The 22,798-nt window shown below is 38.3% G+C and overlaps 1 protein-coding gene across 2 annotated transcripts in view; it reads left to right on the top strand.

Annotated features, from left to right (window-relative positions):
* The first annotated feature begins 8,520 nt into the window (after positions 1-8,520).
* The window catches only part of rttn (rotatin), a 112,541-nt gene continuing 98,263 nt past the window's right edge, over positions 8,521-22,798 (top strand). The window contains exons 1-8 of one of the 2 annotated variants that reach the window (XM_037534205.1): positions 8,521-8,671; positions 11,024-11,211; positions 16,850-17,033; positions 18,340-18,417; positions 18,895-18,985; positions 20,132-20,246; positions 20,603-20,750; positions 22,171-22,336. In XM_037534205.1, coding sequence (XP_037390102.1) covers positions 8,641-8,671; positions 11,024-11,211; positions 16,850-17,033; positions 18,340-18,417; positions 18,895-18,985; positions 20,132-20,246; positions 20,603-20,750; positions 22,171-22,336 — 1,001 coding nt within the window. In that variant the 5' untranslated portion in view covers positions 8,521-8,640. The remainder of the gene's footprint in view (positions 8,672-11,023; positions 11,212-16,849; positions 17,034-18,339; positions 18,418-18,894; positions 18,986-20,131; positions 20,247-20,602; positions 20,751-22,170; positions 22,337-22,798) is intronic. The other variant, XM_017696227.2, reaches the window with a different exon arrangement.

Here is a 22,798-nt window from a genome sequence, read left to right as displayed (position 1 = left end):
TTGTTGCCTGTTGCAGTGTGGAAGCTCACATCAACCGCTAATCTCAAAATTATGCCGTTATTTCAAATGAACTTATAAACTAAGTTGCAACAAACGATTCAGTGACGTCTTTAATTCAGTCTTAGCACTTTTATAAGACCTATATTAATATTTAATAGGATAATATTAAGTACATTTAAATAGAGTTAAGGAACTATTATGCATATAATAAGGGCTGTCCTCTCTAATGACTACATACTACGGGAGGCCGTTATAAAAAAATCCAGCACCTAATTATTAATTTTTCATTATTGAGTGAATTGCTATGCCATTATGTTGTGATACTAAGTCATTATTTTGAAATACTACATTTCAAAATAATGACAATGTTCCTCAAAATACTGAGAAACATCTCAAATTAATGGGGTAGTATCTCAAAACATTGACTTAGTATGACAAAAGAGTGACTCAATATCTCAAAATGATGAAGTCTTTCAAAATAATGACTTAGTGTCTCAAAATAATGAGGTTTCAAAATAATGAGAGTATTTTTTAGTATCTCAAAATGATGACATAGTATTTCAAAATAATGACTTAGTGTCATAATATAATAAGATAATATTTCAATATAATGACTTAATAATACTTAAGTGCTGGATTCGTTTAAAGCACAAGTGGTGGGAATGGGTTTCTCCAACATACAGCCCTTATAGAAGAAAAATAATTGTACATATATGTGTAATATATGCACATATGTCAATGAAATGTGTGTAATAGTGTCAGTTTTCATTGTTTACATATACAAAAATCAGACATAATATTATGACCCCCTCCTTGATTCCAGAGGTGGATGAAGTACGCAAATCATGTACTTGAGTTAAAGTAGAGACACCAAAGGTAAAATATTACTTCAGTAAAAGTAAAAGTTCCTCCCTTTAGACCTGCACTTGAGTAAAAGTACTAAAGTATTTGCCTTCAAACGTACTGTAGATTATTTTTGACTCTAATAATCCTATTCTAATTTTTGTAACAAGACTTGTTTTATCAACTCATTTTAGGTGAAAATCCTCCAGTGTCACTCTTGTTAAACTAATATTTTAATAGAATGTCATTAATTAGTCTGACACTGTTGTCTATTCAAATTATCATACGCACAAAACACTGAAGGCAAACAATTTCCATCAGGTAGAACTGAGTGGTTTTGTGTTTTTCTACACGTCTTCTGAGTTTCTATATAATGTTGACAATGTAAAATAGTGGAAAAAAAGTTTTGCCTTGTAACGCCCTACATGTACCTCTAAACCACAGATGTCTTTTAAGAGATTTCATTTCAATCCAAAACCTTTTCAAACCTATTGTATGTTTCAGGCATCAGGCAGTGTAATCATAATCATTTCATGCCCCCATTTCAGTGAGGGAGCTTTTAGAGGTGGACGTCTGGTTCCTATCACCTCCACTGTGAACAATTCTGATTCTGTACGTTTCTCTAGAACAGAGCATTTCACACTGAACCACTCTGAATGATATTGTTAATGTCTTATTGACTGAACTATCCAAAAAGTTATGGAAAAGCAGTGGAATTCCCCTTTAAAGACCTGAAAGATATATATTTATACAATGCAATAAAAGTTTGCTTCTCTTTTTTCATGTATTTAACATAAAAATTAAACAGTTCTAAGAGAAACAGACATTCCAATTGAGTGATTGATATCATATTCTCCCTATATGCACTACTCTGAAGCCTTTTAGAAGAGTCAGTAAACAGTGCTTCCTTATCAAGAAATAAAACAAAGACACCTTAGCATCTTGAAACAGGAAGAAAGAACCAAATGTGTTTCTACAGTGGGACAATGCAGTCTTGGTGACATTATCAAAGTGTGATTTTAAATGTCAACTCAGTCAGGAATAATGACTCAATTCAAAACTTAAGGCTTAAAACCTAAAGCTCAATATTCAAGTCTCTTCTGTGTCAATAATGAGAATCCTATCTTCACTTTTTAATTACTATTCTGTTCAGAAATTTAGAAAGAGCTTACCAGCTGATTTAGTGTACACTTTTAATTAAATCAGATGAGTTTGGACATTTTTGTCATTCTAAAACTTGCTATGTGCTTAAAAATAACCATGTACATGATGTCTGACCTATTTTTGCAGTCAGGCCACTTATGTGAAAAACAACTGCGGAGGTTGACTTGATGCTTCTATATTGTTAAGTCCACCCAAGGTCAGCATACAGGACAAAGAGAAGGGTCCCCATTATATAGCCCTGTGGTATGCCATAAAGAATGATGTATCTTTTGCAACATTTTCTTTAGAAAGCACTGCTATCCTGTGAAATATGAGTAAAAAAAACCTTTTATGACATCTTCCTTCAGAAATGTGTTTCCTAGAAAGATAAAAACACATCATTCTATTTTGAATTTTTTTTAGAAAGATCTAAATACAGGACAAATAGAAGGGCCCCAGTATAGAGCCTCGTGATAACAACATGAAGCATGTTGTTCTTTACATCTTTAACAACATATTTGCTAATAAAGCACTGTATGTGTAAAAAAACTATTTTATGACAATTGCCTACTTCAAAAAGATAAATACCAGTTTAAGATGGCACATATTTCTCTGTAATTCACATAATAAATGCAGCACTTATGCTCAGGCTTAAGCCTACATGTCTAGCTATTTTCTGATATTCAGAGTGTACATCTGCAGGGTAAATTTTTCTTCACTATATGCTAGACACTGTCAAAAATACTTTCAATTTTTATTGCCATTTAGTGAAGAATTAAATGTGAGACACATCTGTAGAGGTTTTTGACCCAAATAACACATTCTGATGAAATCTTGTCCATTACATATTCACATGGGATCTCTTTTTAAACCAAAAATCTACACAGACGAATTGTTTTATTTTTATTTTTTTCCTCTCATGTGAAAGCTGAATGAGCCAGAAATTATTTGCTCAATATGTCTGCAGCATCCCTCACATTGATTTAGTCCTTCAACTTGACTGTTTGCGCTGGGGGGAGGTTGTCAGAGGTCCCTGAGTGCCCACCCTAATATCCTCAACACTTGCAGTGGAGCGGAAGACATGTATTACAGGCATGTCAGACAGCGAGGGTTCCGTTGGGACCACTCGGGTTTTTGTTTTTCTGAGATTACTCAGAAAATATCCATCAACGCTGCCCGGTCCAAGGCCATTTATTAAACACATCGCGTCTAACGTATTACCTCTTCACCTTTTTGCTTCGCGTGGACTCTGATAATAAGGTGAAGAGAGAGAACCCATGACTCCATCAGTCCTCCAAGATCCCCTTCACCCTCTTCAGGCAGAGCCCTTAAGGTGCCCATAAGACTTTGCATTAATTACACCAGATAGAGTCATGCTGGATGCGATGAGTCAGATAGCGTAACACTTGCATATAGAAACATGAATATTTCCTTTTTAAAATCTTTATACATAACTTTATTTTGGTAACACTTTGCAAACAAATGTTAAAGTGATTCAAATGTGTCAGTTGGATGCACAAGAGTACAATATATTGCATCATGTGGATGTAATGTATTTTATCCTGTGCATTGTTTTCAGTGTATTTTGATGCTTCATAGGTGCACTCCAAAAGGAATGAGAAGGAACGTATTGAATTTACTTTATTCAAATGTATACATCGTTAACAAATGACATATTATATTTCATACTAATATGGTTATTACATGAAGTAAATTAACCAAAATACTTTGTGTTGAAGGGTGGTGTGGTGGGTAGCACTGTTGCCTCACAGCAAGGAGGGCCTGGGTTCGATTCCCCAGCTGGGTGACCGGGGTTCTCTCTGTGTGGAGTTTGCATGTTCTCCCCGTGTCTGCGTGGGTTTCCTCCAGGTTCTCTGGTTTCCTCGCACAGTCCATAGACATGCAGTCAGGCCAATTGGACATGCTAAATTGCCCCTAGGTGTGAGTGTCTGTCTGCCCTGTGATTGACTGGCGACCTGTCCAGGGTGTATCCTGCTTTCTGCACGAAGACTGCTGGGATAGGCTCCAGCTCACCCCCCCCACCACGACCCTGACAGAGAAGCGGCTTAGAAAATGGATGGGCTTTGTTTTGTGTCTATTTATCAATCTTTTTGTTTTTCTGTCTATGTATCCTCTGTCATTCTATTTGTCTGTCTATCTTTCAAAGAATCAGTATATTGTTGCTGTATAAGAACCTTGTAATCCATTTAATTTTTACGTATACCAGCTGAAACCATAAACCCAGCTTCTTCTTTCTTTCTACTGCGTGAGCCTCTGATAATGAATGGACCAAAAGAAATGATCCAAACTGACGTGGAATAAAATCTCTTTGCAGTAATGTCCATTTAAAGCTGAGCACGTTTTTGTCTTCTTCTGTAACCTGTTACCATTTCAAAGACATGGTGTGTGTATATATGTTTTAGGGTTTATATCTATGAAGGAACGGCATCAGTAAGTGAAGTGAACGCGCTGGCTGATCAGGTGTGTAGCTTGACTGACAGGAGGAGGCAGGTGGAAAAAGAACAGAAATAACTGTAAAGGTCACGGGGTCAGGGCGCCAAGGGCCCATTCTGAGTGGGTGCACGGAAAGAGAGAGAGAGAGAGAGAGAGAGAGAGAGAGAGAGAGAGACTGATTTGGGTGATGAAGCCCTGGTGCGAGGAAGAACATGATGAGTGAAAAAGAAGCACAGACACACCGACACTGTCCACTTCCTGCATCCGCAGTGAGAGGAATGAGTGATCTCAGATAAAGCCTGATTACTGGAGCCTCTCACACTGAGAGCAACTGCCCCTCTGACTTAATACTGGATTACAGACTAAAACCAGACACTTCGCAACAAAAGCAGACTCCAGTGTTGACAGTAATACCTAAAATTTACTGGCCCAAGCTATTCTCAAGCTTTTTTTTAGCCATAAAAATCTAGAAAAGAACCTGTGGTGTATTTGTATCAGCTATTTTTCATTACAGTGTATATTTTTAAAAAGAATTATGAATTATACCAGAAAAAAAGAATATAAATAATGCTTTCCTAAAGAGTGATTTCCTCCTTTCAGTTGCTTTGGGTGCTGGAAAAGGACTCAAAGGGGAATTTCAACCATTTTTTCAAAATTTCTGCAGAATTCATTTGCTGAGATGTGAACAGTCAGTCAGTGTGTTTTGATGTGAAACGGTTAATTGTAGAGAAACGTACTTACTGGTGGTAATAGGTGGTGAGGGTATTTCACAAAGCAGTTCCTTGATTAGCTGGAAAACTCAGCCCCAAAAACAAGCCTGTTCAACATTTCTATTGGCTAATTCTCAGCTTTAAGCTTAAGTAATCCAGTTTACTGAGAACTGTTAAATACCCTCCAGAGGTTGCAATGTACGCAACACAAATATAGCCATTTTATTTACTATCCAAAACCACCAGTGAACTTACATGTGCCTTCTGAGGTTTATACGTGACGTTAATGATGGTAAAATAGTGGTAAGTATGAAAAAATAAGTCAGACATCAAACAGCATATTCATAACCATTTCATGTAATAACCTTCTGTGAGGGTTTTAGAGGTGGACAGTTTCTAGTGGTTGACAGTAACTAAGTAAATGTAATTCTGTACTGTTTTGACCTGTTGGACATACCGACCCAGTGCAAGTAAAGTTTTGGGAGTGACTACGTAAATGATGGAACTAACCTAACTTTGTGTAAATAGTCCACAATATAGAAATATGTAGACATACGCAGTCGTGACTGACGTGTCTTTTTTCTGAATTTATACAAACAAGATTTCATTTTATAGTAAATTTGTTTTTGCGAGTTTGTTTAAGAACAGAGGCCTACAGATCAGCATGGTAAAGGAAGCTCATTTGTGATCCTGAGTTTAAAGCAAGTTTTTATTAAACTTAAACTTGGAACTAAGTTGTAAATAAATCTTAAACTGAAACTTTGCTTGTTTGTAAAAGTGATTTCAGAGCCACTCGGTTCTCCCTGATGGAAACAGGTTTGCCTTCAGTGTTTTGTGCTTATGATAATTTTAATAGGCGTCAGCATCACTAATTAATGACGTTCTATTAAACGACTGGTTTACCAAGAGAGACGCTGGGGGATTTTCACCTAAAATGAGTTCAGGAAGCGAGTCTTGTTACAAAAATGGTAATTGGATTATTAGAGCCATAATTAATCTGTCAGTACTTTTACTTTTAATACTTAAGTTCATTTGAAGGCAACTGCTTTAGTACTTTTACTCAAGTGGAGGTCTAAAGGGAGGAACTTCTACTTTTACTGGAGTAATGTTTTACCTTGGGTTGGGCATCTCTACTTTAACTCAAGTACATGGTTTGTGTATTTCGTCCACCACTGGCAGTTTCTCTAAAATGGACCATTTCATATTGAACCACTTGAAAAAAATGGTGCAATGTAAATGGACTAATTATTTTTAACATGTGCACCTATAATTTATTGGAATTTCTCTGTGTACTACAATCCCAGGTGTAATGTCCCCACATAAGCCTCAGCTACAGCAGTCAGGGCCTCACACATCGAAATTTTCAGTCGTAATGTTTAATTAAAGATTAATACTCTGACAAGACAGTCTGGATTGCTTGAATTATTTCAGCATGTGGGGAATAAAGCCCCGTCTGATCTCTCAGTATTGATCTTCAATGAAGCGAAGATCTCTTGTGTGTAAACATTCAGACTGATATTGATGTCGCAGTGGACGGTGCCATTTTCAGACACTTTTACAGTGCAAATGCCAAAAGTTGTAGTGATTTCGCTGAAAGGAGGAAGTCAAACAGTAAGGAAAGTAATATTACACAGAAAAGTAGCAGTGGTTCAGCCAAAAATGTTCCTGGTTAAATGAATATCACTGTGTAGTGTTTTTATACACACTAACCAGCTATTTCATTAAGTACACCTCCTTGTTTCTACACTCACTGTCCATTTTATCAGCTCCACTTATTATATAGGTGCACTTCAAAGTTCTACAGTTACAGTAGTCCATCTGTTTCTCTGATACTTTGTTAGCCTCCTTTGACCCTGTTTCTCCTTGGTCAGGACCCCCATCGGACCACCATAGAGTAGGTATTACTTAGGTGGTGGATCATTCTCAGCACTGCAGTAACTCTGATGTGGTGGTGGTGTGTTAGTGTGTGTTGTGCTGGTCTGAGTAGATCAGATACAGCAGAGCTGCTGGAGATTTTAAACACCTTGGTGTTGCTGCTGGACTGAGAATAGTCCACCAACGAAAAACATCCAGCCAACAGCGTCCTGTGGGCAGTGTCCTGTGGGCAGCATCTTGTGACCACTGATGAAGGACTAGAGGATGACCAACACAAACTGTAGAGCAGCAGATGAGCTATCGTCTCTGACTTTACATCTACAAGGTGGACTAACAATTTAGGAGTGTCTAATAGAGTGGACAGTGAGTGGACACAGTGTTTAAAAACTGCAGCAGCACTGCTGTGTCTGATCCACTCGCACCAGTGTAACACACACACTAACACACTTCCATTTGAGCTTTAATGAAGGGCTGAAGCTGCAAAGAGGTGTGAGCAACAGTGAAGCAGTCCAGAAGCTGAATGGACCAACACCAACAGAATAAGACCCAAAAAGTCATTCAGAGTGGTTTGATTTGAAATGCTCCATTTTAGAGAAACATACTGAGTCAGAATTTCTCACAGTGATAGTGACAGGAACCAGAATCCTGAAGAATTTAATGACTTTAAACAGGGTTCTAGCTTATAAGCAAAGGCCTGATGCAGGTTCCAACAAATCAGGAGCTCACCTGACCAGTTGATGAGGTCTGATTAAACAAGATTGGACAACCTGCTCTAAAAGCTCCCTATATATATATATATATATATATATATATATATATATATATATATATATATATATATATATATATATATATATTCTGCCATTCTGCCACTGGCAGTGCATTACATGTGTCTGGGGTTTTGCAAAAAAGCATCATGGGAGGTACATGCATAGCTCCTAAAGAAAGGACTAATTGTGTGTTTCTGTTTTCGTACATTATTGCAAGAGTGTAATGTGTTATTGGGGTTATTTTGTATTTGGATATGTGTGTTGGTGGATGTTTGGCACAAAGCCTTTGTTTAGTGGTACCAGTAGTATGTACATATATATATATATATATATATATATATATATATATATATATATATATATACACACATACACACACACACATATATATATATATATATATATATATATACATACATACATACACATACACACACACACACATTGAAGTACACACATTGACTAAGAGTTAGCTAAGCTGAGTGAAAACGACTGGAGTAATATACTTGAGTAGAAGTGAAGTCACTCAAAAACAAACACAAATACTCAAGAAGCTACAGTTGTACTGAAGAACATGTAACTTAGGAAATGGAACTGAGCATTTGTGAATACAATAATACTCGTCCGACCGTTAAGCATGATCGAAAACAGTACTGAACCGTAAAGCTGAACGTTGTTGAACGCTACTTGCCTCTCAGAGCAGGAAATGCGCGGGCTGGCGCGGGAGTTGAAAACAGACCAAAACAAGACGCAGATGCTCCCAGCAAAGTGACACTTACCTCAAATATGACTTCATTTAACAGCTTTACACCACGCTTGCCTTTTAGATAGCGCAAAACAAGGTCATGGAGTTATCGTCGCTTATTAAAAAGACAGGTAAGACGGGCTGTGTTCGCTATGGCGAGCATATTAGTTGCTAGTTAGCTACTTAACTGAAGTTGCTGTAACTGCAGTTAGCTGACAGCACTTTGTGTTGTGAGATGTTCCAGCACTGTAAGCCAAACATTTAGGTTTTTATTGTGTAGTAAACGCCTCCCAGGCATTTCAGTCAGCGTTTTCATACAGTGGTAATGCTAAAATGCTAATAATCTTCTACGTGACTAACTATTTTAAAAATACAGCCACTTAAGCTAGAATTAGCTCCAAAGGTGCAGCAGAGAAACATTTTTAAATACACAGTGACGAGTTTTGGTCAGTTAAGTCAACGCAATAACGTATAGGTTAGAACCGGGTAGTTTGAACACATTAAAAATTCAATGCTATTTAGTAACGTTGGTGGCATTATCACCATGGTACCTCAAGTGTAGATTCACTGATAGGTACATCTCGTATTTATCTAACTATATAATTGAATATTTTGCTTAATAATGCTTATAACAGGTGCCCTGGGCTTTGTCTTTTTTAACCTAGTGGTTGCTTAGTTACGGCAGAGCGTTATAGTTGCGTTCCAATAAGCTTAGCTAGAGCCTACTTGTGTTGTAGAGCTAGGTTGCCTAGGTAGTGTACACTTGCAGCCTACCCTGAAGTCCATACTTGCGGTTTGTGAATTTTGCTCACACATGTGACGTACTAATTAACTCTATATGTCTCCTCTACTTACTGTATAGGTGCACTTTATAGTTCTGTAAGCACAAACTAGTAAATCTGTTTCTCTGATACTTTGTTAGCCCCCTTTTACCCTGTTCTTCAGTGGTCAGGACCACCAGGTATTATCTGGGTGGTGGATCATTCTCAGCACTGCAGTGACAATGATGTGGTGGTGGCGTGTTTGTGTTGTGCTGGTACAAGTGGATCAGACACGGCAGCACTGCTCAAGATAAGTCACTCAGCAGTGTTTGCTTAAAAGGATCTTACAGTGAAATCTGCCACAGCTGTGTGAAATATGCTAATAACTGAGTGAAACTGTGAAATTCGTGAATAATTACCGTCATCCAAACTTAAATACCAGCTGGTCCACAGCTTGTGGCCAGACAAGGCCCTGACCACAGCGCCGTCTGATGTGGCCGACAGGGTCAGGCGGCTCCTCGGCCAGGCCTCATCGGGCTGGTGTCCGTGTTAGGCTAGTGCTGACCTCAAAAAAAACTGGCTAGTCCTTTATGTCCGCTGCCTCGAAATCAAAGTGGACTACCTCAATTGAAATGGACCAGACAGCGGGAAGTGAATGAGGGTCTGCTGCCTTTTCACTTTCATTTGAAGTGTGACTGAAGCTTCCCTGACTCAGCCACCAGCTAAATGAGGAAACATTAGTGTGGCTTCCACTGTTTGTACGTTGCGTTATCTGAATTTATTTGTGGCATACCAGTATAGCAGTTATGACAAAACTTATATCAACCAGCTACCTGCCCAAATGTTGCAGTCTGTTAAACATGCAAAAATGTTCTAAACAAGTTCTCATTTTAAGTGTAATGCAAAAGCAATTAAAGCCCTATTTGGATAGGTTTAGGTTTACGTAAAGAGGTGGTATAATGCACTTTTTACTGGCGTTTCTTAGTCATTTTAGTCCCATCCAAAAGCAGCATGTCTGACATTTTTACAAACAGCTGCTCCTGAATCAGTAAATATCCTGGCGGCTTGTACCTTCTTTAAAATGAGCTGTAGAAATAACTCCAGGTTATATTAAACCTGTGTGAAACGACACATTGGTAATTGTCATTGGTAATTGGTAAATGCTATCAAACTGATATGGCAAGGAGTTTCTTAAGTATGAAAGTGCTCAAAGGAGTGTTTACTTATGTTCTCTGTGACTAAATTTAAGTGGATGTGTACTGTCCTGCCTCAAGTGTACAGCACAAACGTCAAAAAGTTAAAATTGCAGAATAGTAGTTTGACTTATGTGGCGATATAGCTAATGAAAATAGTGAATGACACAGTGGATTAACTTAAGACAGCAAAGTAAGCTGATGAGGGTAAATGGTATAAAAGTTTTAATGTGTCGTTCATTTATTTCTGCATTAAAGGCTGTGCGTAAATCAAGTAGCCACTCCCATCTCTGTCATTTACACTTATTTCTTATCCCCTGTGAATTGGTCATATATTATTGTCCTGTGGTAAACTGGCATTACCTCACCTCCCCTAATCCCACCCGAAAGGTGCCTAAGTAACATTAGCCCAGGTAATTCTGAGAGGTATCTAGATCACATTAGCCTGCTTGAATGCAGGTCTGTCATCATATTTTGATCAGTTAGTTTTACAGCGATGTGACATTGCTGCTGCTGATTTATCCAACAGGGCATTCCTTAGTGGAGATTAGAGTGCGGGCTCTAAAAAACATTAGATCAAAGCTGGACCATGGGCTCATCTCTTCTCCTGATCTCGTCCAAGAGCAGACGCTCTTCATCAACCTTCTGGAGTGGTTCAATTTTCCTGAGGTCCCGATGCAAGAGGAGGTCTTGGAGCTGCTCAGCACTTTGTCTATGGTAGAGAAACACACGTCTATTTTCAAACGTATTGCAATATTTAGATTTTCTGTTGTTGTTTTAAAATTGTATTCAGTCATGTGACCAATAGATTAGCTCTGTGGTGTGATTAAAAACTCAAAGCCATGTAGTTTGATCGATTTGAAATATCAGATACTCATAGAACATATAGACCAAATTGAAAGTTTCACAAGTGGACGTTAAAGTTATTTGTCTTCGTTGAATTTTAGAACAATACCGATTTCAATCTGTTTTAACTGGGCTTAGTTGGGTTTTGTTCTCAGATCTCAATGATTTTGTGTTTTGTTATTTATTAAAAAAACAAAAAACAAAAAAAACAGTCTCAGTGTCTACCAAAGACTTCATTGTTTTTTAAAGCTGTATTGCCTTTTAAAAGTAACAGAGTGTTGTTTTATCTCATTTATTAATTTGACTCTTCAGCCAGTTTGCTTGTCATAGCCCTGTCACTTGAGCTCAAGCAGCAAAAAGAATGGAAAATCCCTTTTTTGAACCTCCAAACATTTGGAGATTTGTTGTGATTTTTGAGTCTGAAGCCAAGATTCAGACTTTTGATATTTTATGGGGCAGATTTACATTTGCTAACATTTGCGAGTTAAAAAGTGGCAGACATGATTTACTAAACAGGGGCAGCAACTGTTTAGTAATAAGATGAAGGGGTGGAGCTGCTGTTTTGTGCTCTTGCTTCATTTACATATACATTTATAGTAGTTTCCCTATCAAAGCACAGAATAATTATAATAATTATGAAGTACTTGTTCTGATTTTCTGAGAATGAATGATGCTGAGTGCACATTGTTTACCGCTTGAGAGAAGCTTGTCTGTTTTTGGCACTAATGTAGCTGTCACTGGTGTGGCTGAGAGAGAAAAGAGAGTGTGTCAGATACATTTATTGAATTTAACTTCAACAACAACCCAAAAAAATATATTTTATGAGTGCTTGCCATTACATTATTCTTAATTTGATTAAGGAAATCAAAAACCTGAACCAGCTGGTTTTAGTAATATAGTTATAAACACTCATCAAAGTGTGTTGAAGATGCAAGGAGTAGAGGTCGTAAAGGTGGATGACTTCAAATATCTTGGGTCAACCATCCAGAGCAATGGACAGTGCAAAAAAGAGGTGAGGAAGAGGGTGCAGGCAGGATGGAGTGGGTGGAGACGGGTGTCAGGGCTGATGTGTGACAGAAGGATAGCAGCAAGAGTGAAAGGGAAGGTTTACAAGACAGTAGTGCGTCCTGCTATGATGTATGGTTTGGAGACTGTGGCTCTGCCTAAAAGACAGGAGGCTGAGCTGGAGGTGGCGGAGATGAAGATGCTGAGATTTTCGTTGGGAGTGACAAGGATGGACAGGATTAGAAATGAGCAGATCAGAGGGACAGTGAAGGTGGAGCAGTTTGGAGATAAAGCCAGAGAGGCCAGGTTGCGATGGTTTGGACATGTGTTGAGGAGGAATAGTGGATATATTGGGCAAAGAATGTTGGAGATGGAGCTGCCGGGCAGAAGGAGAAGAGGTAGACCTCAGAGAAGGTTTATGGATGTAGTGAAGGTGGACATGGAGATGGTTGGTGTGAAAGTAGAGGAGGCAGTGGATAGGGCAAGATGGAGGCAGATGATCCGCTGTGGCGACCCCTAAAGGGAGCAGCCGAAAGAAGAAGAAGAAGAAAGTGTGTTATGAGTAGGTTTTCTCTAACTATGATTTGACAGTTTTCTTTCCCAAACTATTGTTAAACTCTTCAGCACTGTGATCGCTGCATTTTGGAAGCAGCCCCTTCAGATGTGCTCATCATGAGTTCAAATCAGAAAGTTCCCAGTCGCGCAGGAAATACTAAAATTAGGCAGGGATTTTACGATTTCACTTGAATTCCAAATGCATTTAGCATGCAATTCAAATTCAGCTCAAACCTCCTGCCGAAATTGATTGTTTCGAGTGAAGTAATGATTTGTCTCAAATTTTTATATTAATTTTTTTACGGATTTTAGTAATAAATTGAAATCATATTGATATAATAGTATTAACCAAGACCCATCGTTTAATTTTCAAATGTTATCTTCAAATGTTTTTTCTTCTTTCAAAATGTTCTTTCACTCCATCACTCTTTTGGTTGCTATTTCTTGCTGCAGCAGGAGTCCAAAAGTTTGTAGACACCAGTGTTCTTCTGAAATCAAAGGTATTAGTAGTATTCCCCCTTTTATATTAAGTTAACTAGATTGAGAGATTCTTATTAGTCCCACAATGGGGAAATTTCACCTCCGCATTTAACCCATCCGTGCAGTGAAACGCCACATACACACTAGTGAGTACACACACACACTGAAAAAAATTATGTGTAGAATTTACTCCAAAAAATTGAGGCAACAATTTTCACTCACTTTTTATGGGTAAATTTTACTCCATGTTTTTTTGAGTACAGTTTAACCAATTTTAACAAGTTAAATCTGCAATATACATCTCATAAAGCCTACCTAATATGTTTAAGTTCATTTTACTCCCTTAACTCCAAAAGTGTTTTACACCTAATTATTTTGATTTTTGAATTCATGGGCTTATTAAAATGTTTTTCTTTTGATTTTATTTAAAGAAAATCTATTTGATCTTTTATATTGACCAATTTCTCACAGTTTTACACAGCAGAACAAAATATCTCTCAGACAAACTTGTCAACTAAAGCAGCAAATGCATGCTTGAAACAGGGCATAGTAAAAAAAATATTTAGAGGATTCAATATCCCACAGAAAAATTACATCTCAAATAAATTTAAATATACATTTTTACTAGACTAAAATAAAATAAAAAACACAAAAAGGACAGCTTTAGGAGTGCCAGTGTCTGAATTATCACATTAACTTTACAAAATATCTAGGCTTTAGTACATTCTACACAGAGGACCCTTTTCTTCAGAACTATTCTCTTTAAAGTTTGAAGCCAACCTGCTTTGTGACATTTATCCTAGCAACTTGTTTTTCAGTGTGTGGACTTTTTTGAGTAGCTTTATCCCATCAAGCTCAAGAAATATTTTCTGAAATACCTCAAATGTGTACCGTAGCTTTGCTGGGTAAACAAGATTCAAGGCATAAATCAGTCCCATCAACAACGCACAAGCTTTTGCTCTGCTGCCACATTTCGATAGGACTTCATTACCCTCAATAACAATAGCAACATCTGACGGATCTTCTTCAGGGGCACCATTTACAACAAGGATCTTCATAATGTGCTGGGCCTGGCCTTCTCTGTCATGCTCCTTGTTAATAATAACACACAAACCAAAAAATGTGAATTATTCATATGAAAATTATACCTTACATTACATTATTCATGAATATACCCATAAGCCTTTACTGCATACTTTAAGAATTATCTTAAAGGGGAAGCTCTCTTCATTCATAATTGAGCCTCTAAGCACATGTAGGACGATTTCTAGGATTCTTGTATACAAGTTGCGACCTCTTTCGTTTCTGAGACCGAATTTCACGTGAACTTCAAGTTAAGAAGAACTTACGTCTTACGAGTGGGTCAGACTACTCTTACATTTACGAACGAGTTTACGTACTACGTTCGTTACAAATGCTTTCGGGAACCGTTCGTAATTTTAAGAATGTTCCTAAGTATGAAGTTACGAAGTACTTAGCGTTAAGAACGTTTTGGGAAACGCACCCCTGCTTCTTTTCCCTAAGATATCACAACATCGTATTCAATGTCTTTAGCACCTAAGAGTTCTTATGTCGTATGAATAGTCATTTGGGAGCGCTTGCGTTCCCACACAAAGTCCTACAACGCTTCTTATCGGTAGAAATATGAACGGGAGTTCTCGTAACACTCAACATATGGTCTGATTACGGAGAAAGCCCCGCACTTCAACAAAAAAGCCAGACACCTTGCGGGTTATAAACTGATAAAGTCCCAACCTTCAGCACAAAGAGCCGATCAGCTTGCTGGTTACATCGCAAGCAGAGGAGTGTTGACGTGCTAGAGGGAAAGCCCTCCTCGATGTGGAGACCTGCACAGGCGCAGTAACAAGAATAAGCTGAAAAATCACCCTTTCTGTGCACTATTTAACCAAACGCTATAATGTATTGATGAGGCTTTTTGACAGATTTTAGCCTGCTTTAAAGTATGTTTTTAAAACAGTAATTTGACCTCTTGTTTAAAGTATTTTGGTTTCTCCCCCGGTCTTTCGTCAGAATTGCCTTGTGGCGCTGCAAAGGTGACCAACGAGTGAACAAACGTTTTGGACTTTTATTAACAGTTACACGTCTTTAAATAATGCCCCTTCCATTCTGAAACACCCTACACTCCCACTGAAGCGTTAACAGTAACGTTACAGGCAGTAGATGCAGGTAAAACCATAAAGAGGTTAAACAACGGTTGGCGGCATTTTTTAAACGAAAAGCAAACATATTAGCAAACAGCTAATTTAGCTGAAGGTAAAACGTACGTTACTAAAACTGTGTTTAGTAAACCTTACTAATACTAAAATATTTAAAAAGGAGTATATTTCTACAATTGATGACTAGTTTTCAGTAAAATTAGGCGTTTGCAATGGTACAGTGTAATTAATTCATTAGACTAAACTGGTACCGAACACACATGAAGAAACTTGAACAACTCTGTGTGAACTGTATATCAAATAAAAGCTGGCAGTAAATGGACTTAATGAATTAACATAAACTACATTATTTTTCACAGAGATAAAGAACTCTTACCTTATATCTTGCGTTGTGGGAAACTGAATAAGTCCAAAAACAATCCTGGATCAGCTAAGGACGTTCCACATGGCTTTCCCTTGCATGATTGGTGATTAGTGCGCATGTCTAAGTGATGGTCATATAATTGGGTAGCATTTCTAAAACCTTTGCTGGTGGTAGATTTTACTTCATTTTTTTCACTGCACAATGTGCACAATTTTTAGTAATATTTCAATGCTTTTCTGAAGTGTTTATTACAGCCACAAATTGAGTAACAGAGTTGATTTTACCCAAAATTACCCAATGCATTTCAAGACTGGATTATTTCATGTAAATGTTAAACAATCAATTTATATTACATTTACCGACCCCAAAAAACATTTTTTACAGTGCACTAGGGGGCAGTGAGCACACTTACCCGGAGCGGTGGGCAGCCCTATCCACAGCGCCCGGGGAGCAGTTGGGGGTTAGGTGCCTTGCTCAAGGACACCTCAGTCATGTACTTTCGGCTCTGGCGATCAAACTGGCGACCTTCTAGTCACGAGGCCGGTTCCCTAACCTCCAGCCCATGACTGCCCCCTTTTTTTTGCTGTGGTCTAGCGTCAACGGCAATCAAACTCATCCCAAAAGTATTGAATTGAGTTCCATCGCTTCAGAGAATGCAGTTCCGCTACTCCATAGCACTTGCTTGGCTTTGGGCATGGTGACCTGCAGCTGCTCCAAAGCATTCTATTATAGTAGACCGTACTTCATTATGAAGCTTATACAAGCTACACTTTGAACGACTATAGAAATCCTTTTAGACATGCATGAGTATTAAATTATTATTTTTACCATATCATCCACACTGAAATGGTGTTTCTGGCTGTCCTGCCAGGTTACATATTTTGATCACTGTCTGATTTGTGTGATTTGTTTTTATGTTATATTAAAGCACCCCACTGGAGCTCGCATGCTGAGAGATGTAGGAGCGGTGGAGTTTCTAACACAGCTTTCGCCCAGCGTGGAACCTCGTCTTCAGACCATCATCGACAGCATCTTCGACCATCTCTTCCACCTGCCTATCCCTCCACCCAACACGACCCACAATGAGCAGCCAGCATCCACTTCTCAGCCTGGTATAAAAAAACACTGCTTACGATTAGTGTTGATGTTCTCCTTGATAATCATGACTATATATAAAAATAAAAATAATGATGATGATGGTAATAATAATAATAATGACAATTAGGAACACAGTCGAATCAAGCAGGTAAGTCCACTCATGCTGTATTTAAATGCAGCATAATTATTTGTGACTCATTGTGCTTAACTGCCAGTCACCTCTTTCAGTGTAGCACTTTATTTGATTCATGTTATTTATAAGTAGACAACAATACCAGTTTGGTTAATTAAAGAACAATAAATGTTGTTTTTATTGCATCATATGCTAATAGAAAGTGCTGGAAATGTGCTGGTGTGTTTCATATGTTCATTTAATCGACACAGTGTGAACAAAAAGGTGACCAAAAAATCATCACTGCAAACCAATTTGGCTGTAAAGAAATCAGAATTGGCCATAAAAATGAATGACTGGTGCATCGCTACTAGTAACAATGATAATTTATCATGAATGAATGAGTAATTCTTAAATGCTGTTCAGTTTTGAGTATAATGTGTTTTAAAAAGAATAGTAGCTGACATGTATCCACCCGATGACCGCTGGGATAGGCTCCAGTGTCCCTCTGCGACCTTGAGGGAGAAGCGGCTTAGAAAATGGATGGATGAATAGCTGACATATAATGTCACATTTTTATTTCACTTATTAAGATGGTATTAATCATAATTTGTTGTATCCATAAAGTCCGCTCTCAATGATCGATATCATGGAGAAAAGAAAATTTTTGAAAGTGGGCTATAAAGCGTTTTAGAATGAACCCCTTCAACGATTAATACTGTAGATATAATCGATATTAGTAATAATATTTATTGATAACAGTTACTGTTATTCTTATTATTGTTATTTCTATTAAGTTGCAACAATAATAATTATAGTCACTGTTATTCTTTTTAGTAATAATCATAAAGTTATTGACAATGGTTATTATAATTATTATTATGATGTCATTATGATATGTTATAACAACAATAATGATAAAATGACAACAACAATTATAATATTTGTCACTATTATTTTTTTCTAATAATAATCATCATAAACATATCGCTACTAATTTATCAATCTTGCAAGGTATATTGCACTGACAATATAATCCCAATACTAGCATTTTGGTCGTTTTGTGCTGAGCTATATGGTGGCATACTTTTTCATAGAATCATAAAGAGACAAGCTCAAACAACCATGTTAGCAAAGAATACAGGTGACCTTTCTGATATAAAGTGTGAAGTATAAAATGTCATTTAAGGCTGTTTTTCTTTTCTCAGTGGAGGAGACATCAGTCAGAGGATACTTCCAGCAAAACAAACCCAGCCAGACAGATGTTGCTCCCCCCAGAGTATCAGGCACGTCTACCCTCAAACCTCAAATCAGCTTTTATTTAAACAGATAACTTTCAAAGAATGTGCCTTTCACCTCTTATAACAGATGTTATTTTATTTTATGACTACAGTATAACCTCCTTCTCTCCAGTGTTGTTGCCATTCTAATCTGATATGGTACCCTCACCATCCACTTTATTATAAACACCTACCTTATAGGTCCACTATGTAAGTCTACAGTTACAGACTGCTGCTGCTCAGTTTGGCAGCCCTCTACTGTGTCCAGTGGAAAGAGACCACCACTGGCGATTTAATCAAATATACAACCATAAGTGGCTGTGTAGGCAGAAACAAACTATTGATGCAGGGCTGGAGGATTTCTAATGCAAACTGCATCAACGGATGAGTTGTACACTAGCACGGTGGAGCTACAATAGAGGAGTTTCTGATAAAGTGTCCAGTGACTGTATGTAATGTTTTCTTTATTCTGCTGCCTCGTAGTGAATGCTTCTGTGAGATGCCTGAAGTTTTCCGTTTTTCCATGGCTGGCCTTGACTACAACAGATAGGCATATATTGTCATCAAATGAAAGGTAAAAACCTCTTAGCAAATCAGATTTCTCGCTGTCACTGTTTTATCATTAATCTTTTCACATTTATTGTAAAGATGGGATCAATATTGAAGTCAGTTGTATATATTGCTGATCATTTTGCTCTTTCACTCAAAATATTAACAAAAATGAAACCTTTTTTGAAGTGCAATGTGCATGTGTACCGTGTACATGAGGTGGTTTTCTGCATGGCTGTCTTTATGTTCATGCCAAACCCACCTTTGCCAGAAACCTCTATTTTGGTCTCATCTGACCATCGAACATGGTCCCAGTGAAAGTTCCAGTCATGTGTGGCAAACTGTAGGTGCTTGTTGATCCTTGAGAGCAGATACTTTCTTCTGGCAACCCCCAAACAACTTGTGGTTATATAAGTGATGCTTGATTGTGATTTGGGAGACATTGCGACCCCAGGAACTGCCTCATGTCTGTAATTCTCCATCTGTGTTCCTTGGAGATTCTTCTAGTTGTGTGTGGGGTCAGTACAGAAATCCGCCCTCTTCACGACAGATTCTTAGCATGTCCAGTTGCTTGAAGCTTCTTAATATTTGCCCACATAGTGTATGTGTATGCCAGTTACATACGAATGCAAATGCAACACTGCATTTTTTATTTACAGGCTTAATTTGCATTATATATGTAAATATAAATTGTCTTTTTCAAGCATGAGTGATTTATTTATTTATTTTCCTGTGCAACTGTTTACTGTGATGTAACTGCCTGCTTCAAATGTTCTCTTTGTTAGTGGTGTAGATTATTTAGATCCATTTCTGAGCCTTTTTGCTGTACCCTACAGACCATGAGCCAATTTTTATGTGCTCTGGCTGGAGAATAACAGTGAACTGAAGTGTCAGCCTCCTCATGTGGCTTCTTGTTGAAATGTTTCTCAGTAATCAGTAAATATTAGATGATTTAGTGTAACCACATTTAGGCATTCTTTCAAACTAAGAACATCCTCAGCTAGACACAACTCCATTGGCTCTTTTTTTTTTAATCAGAATCCTAGCATTTGTGCTACTTGGTATTGGATTAAACACAAAATCAATAGTATCTCCCATCCCTGTTTTAGAGCTTGAGGATTACAGTATTTATTGTTATAACCTCTTCTTTGTTCACTGCCTTAATGTGTAGTTCCTTAAGAAGTGACAGTCATGATTTAGTGCGGACTACCTGCGAGCTTCTACGAGATGTGATCATGCAGGACTTTCCGGCAGAAATATTCCTCCAGCGACCGAGCATAGTGCAAGTAAGATGCGAATTTCGCTCCTATACCTATTAAACAACCACTGACTGTCTCTATGAGATCAATCCTGTGAGCTCTATTGAATGAGCTTGTCCCATTAGCATAGCGTCTTGACCACCTGGGGGTAGTGAATTTAAGAGTTAGTACAAATTACATTCACTTCGATATTAGGTGGCCTTTTATTTAGTACCTAATCTAATTTGCAACTGTTGTTTCCCTCAAAATGAAATTGGCCATATTACTCTTTTGGATGGTCTGGGTTTCCATTTGTGCTGGATTATTAAACTGGTCCTATGTGGTGCCCAGCATGTTGCTCATCCTCTGCTTCTGCTTTTGCTTATTTCCCTGTTTTCATCCAGAATCTTCTGTTGCTGCTGAATGTGAACAGTGAAAGTGACTCCAGCTCACTGGCGCTCCGGGCGCTGGCCTGCCTACAGCAGCTCTGCAGGAACCTGAGAAGCCGACTGTGTTTCCACAGAGATCCCAGCTTCTGCTCAGCCAAGCACGGTACCCCCCACCCCCCACACACAAACCCCCCGCGGCCCACCAAGAGCACACTCACTACACAGCAAACATCTCAGCTCTCCACAACTCTGCCCTGACTTGGTAGTGCACATGTCTTAGTACTTGCTTCATGTGTCCACTATATGTTCAAAAGTGTCCATGCCTTCTAATGAGTGAATTGAAGTAGAAAAGATTGAATAGATACATATTGACCAATAAAATGGGAATTGCTGGAGAAGGATGGTCATCATTTGGAATATTTCAATTCTGTTACTTTGACTTTGAAACCGATTCTTCAACAGTTAGTTTTCAATGCCTTAATTGAGATCCAGAAAATATTTCATTTAAATGGCAAAAAATTACAATTGTAATCATAGGAGCACTTCACAGAAATCAAGAAGCACTGACATTAATTGCAGACTTATGACAGGTAATGTACAGTACCAAGCCAAAGTCAGAGACCACCCTTCATTTATTTGAATTCCATCCAAAACAGCTATTACATAAGTGAAAGAACAGGAGTTTTCAAAACTAGAGTTCAAAAACACCCGAGAGACCACCATAAGATAAACAGTACATGAAGCTTTCATCTTTGAGATCTACAGAAATCCACAGGTATTTCTCACCGTCCTTGCCTTGTGAGAAGACAGCTTAGCACTATGAGTTTGAAAGGACATGTATTTGTCAAGATCCCCTTGCTCCGAAAATAAATAGAGAAATCAAATCATGTAGCTATTGATGTCCTCACCTCAGCATCACTGAATGTGTGGAGTTCACTCGAATAGGCAGAAAGGGCAGCCAACTTGTACTTAATGGTTGTTTTGACTGGAAATTATATAAATGAAGAGTGGTCTCTGACTTTTGCGCAGCACTATAAATGGCCAATGACTATTTAGGTACTGAAATTTCAAAAACTCAGAATTTTTCAGTGCTCAACATTATTGAAGTAATTCTGTTGGTACAATTAAAAGTAATTAGTTTTGATACCCAGCTCTTCTCTGCACCTGCTGCATGTGAGCCTAAGGTCACTGTGGGTATAAAGCTCCCCAGCATCTGACTGTGGAACAGTGGAACTGCGGTCTATGATGAGAAATGGTGCTTCATCCAAAACCTTTGGGAGGAATTGGAGTGGCGTTTGTGATCCTGACAGCATCAGTACCTGACCTCACTCTTGTGTCTGATTGCAATCAGATCCTCACAGCAATGTCTCAACATCTAGTGTGAAGCATTTCTAAAAGAGTGGAGGCTGTTGCTGATCAAAGGGGGCTAAACTCACAATTAATAGAACTACTGACTGATCTGTTTATCAACTGCTCATGCTCTAGCAGACATGTGTTTAAGATGTCCAAATGACATTTTGTTTAGCAATGTTGTGTATTAGTAAATGAGAATAAATTTCATCCAAGTTTCCCTATCTTTGTAGATCCTGTCTCTCAGAACTCCTCCATATCGTATGCTCAGGAGGCGAGAGGGACCCAGAGGTCAGGGGTCACAACCCCAGAGGACTGCTCTCCACGGCCGTCGGTGGTGGGACGAACTGGTCAGCGAGTCCGGGGGGATGGCCAGGACGGTGATGCTGCATCTGCAAGGTTTTTAATCTTGCTCTTTAATATTGCACAAAAATTAAAGGGCTCCCTCTCCAGTCCATGCAATTTGTAGAGGTAGTACTACGCTGCAACAACAGCTTATTATAAATTCATTGTTTCATGGATGACATTTGCATATATCCACCTACCCAGCCTACAGCAGTGTAGCCCAGCCCATTGAGGCTGAAGTTATGTGAGTAGGAGTGATGCAGCTCCAACTGTTTTATGAATGAGGCTGAAAACAGGGCAGCCAATCAGAACAGAGCTCATTAACATATATCAGAGTAAAAGGCACAGTAACCAAAACAAGGGATGAAGAGAGTTTGAAAAATGGTCCCATAAAAATAATTTATGTCTGTTTTTGGTGCATAAATCCACACGTTATAAGTGGACCTTGGGAGAGAAAAATGTAGGATACAGGCCCTTTAGAATCTGCGTCATTGAAAAATTCTCTGCCATTCAGTA

This window comes from Pygocentrus nattereri, chromosome 24 (assembly GCF_015220715.1).
Source record: "Pygocentrus nattereri isolate fPygNat1 chromosome 24, fPygNat1.pri, whole genome shotgun sequence".
NCBI classification, from domain to species: domain Eukaryota; kingdom Metazoa; phylum Chordata; class Actinopteri; order Characiformes; family Serrasalmidae; genus Pygocentrus; species Pygocentrus nattereri.
Note: the sequence above shows the minus strand (reverse complement) of the source record. Positions and strands in the feature narration are given on the sequence as shown.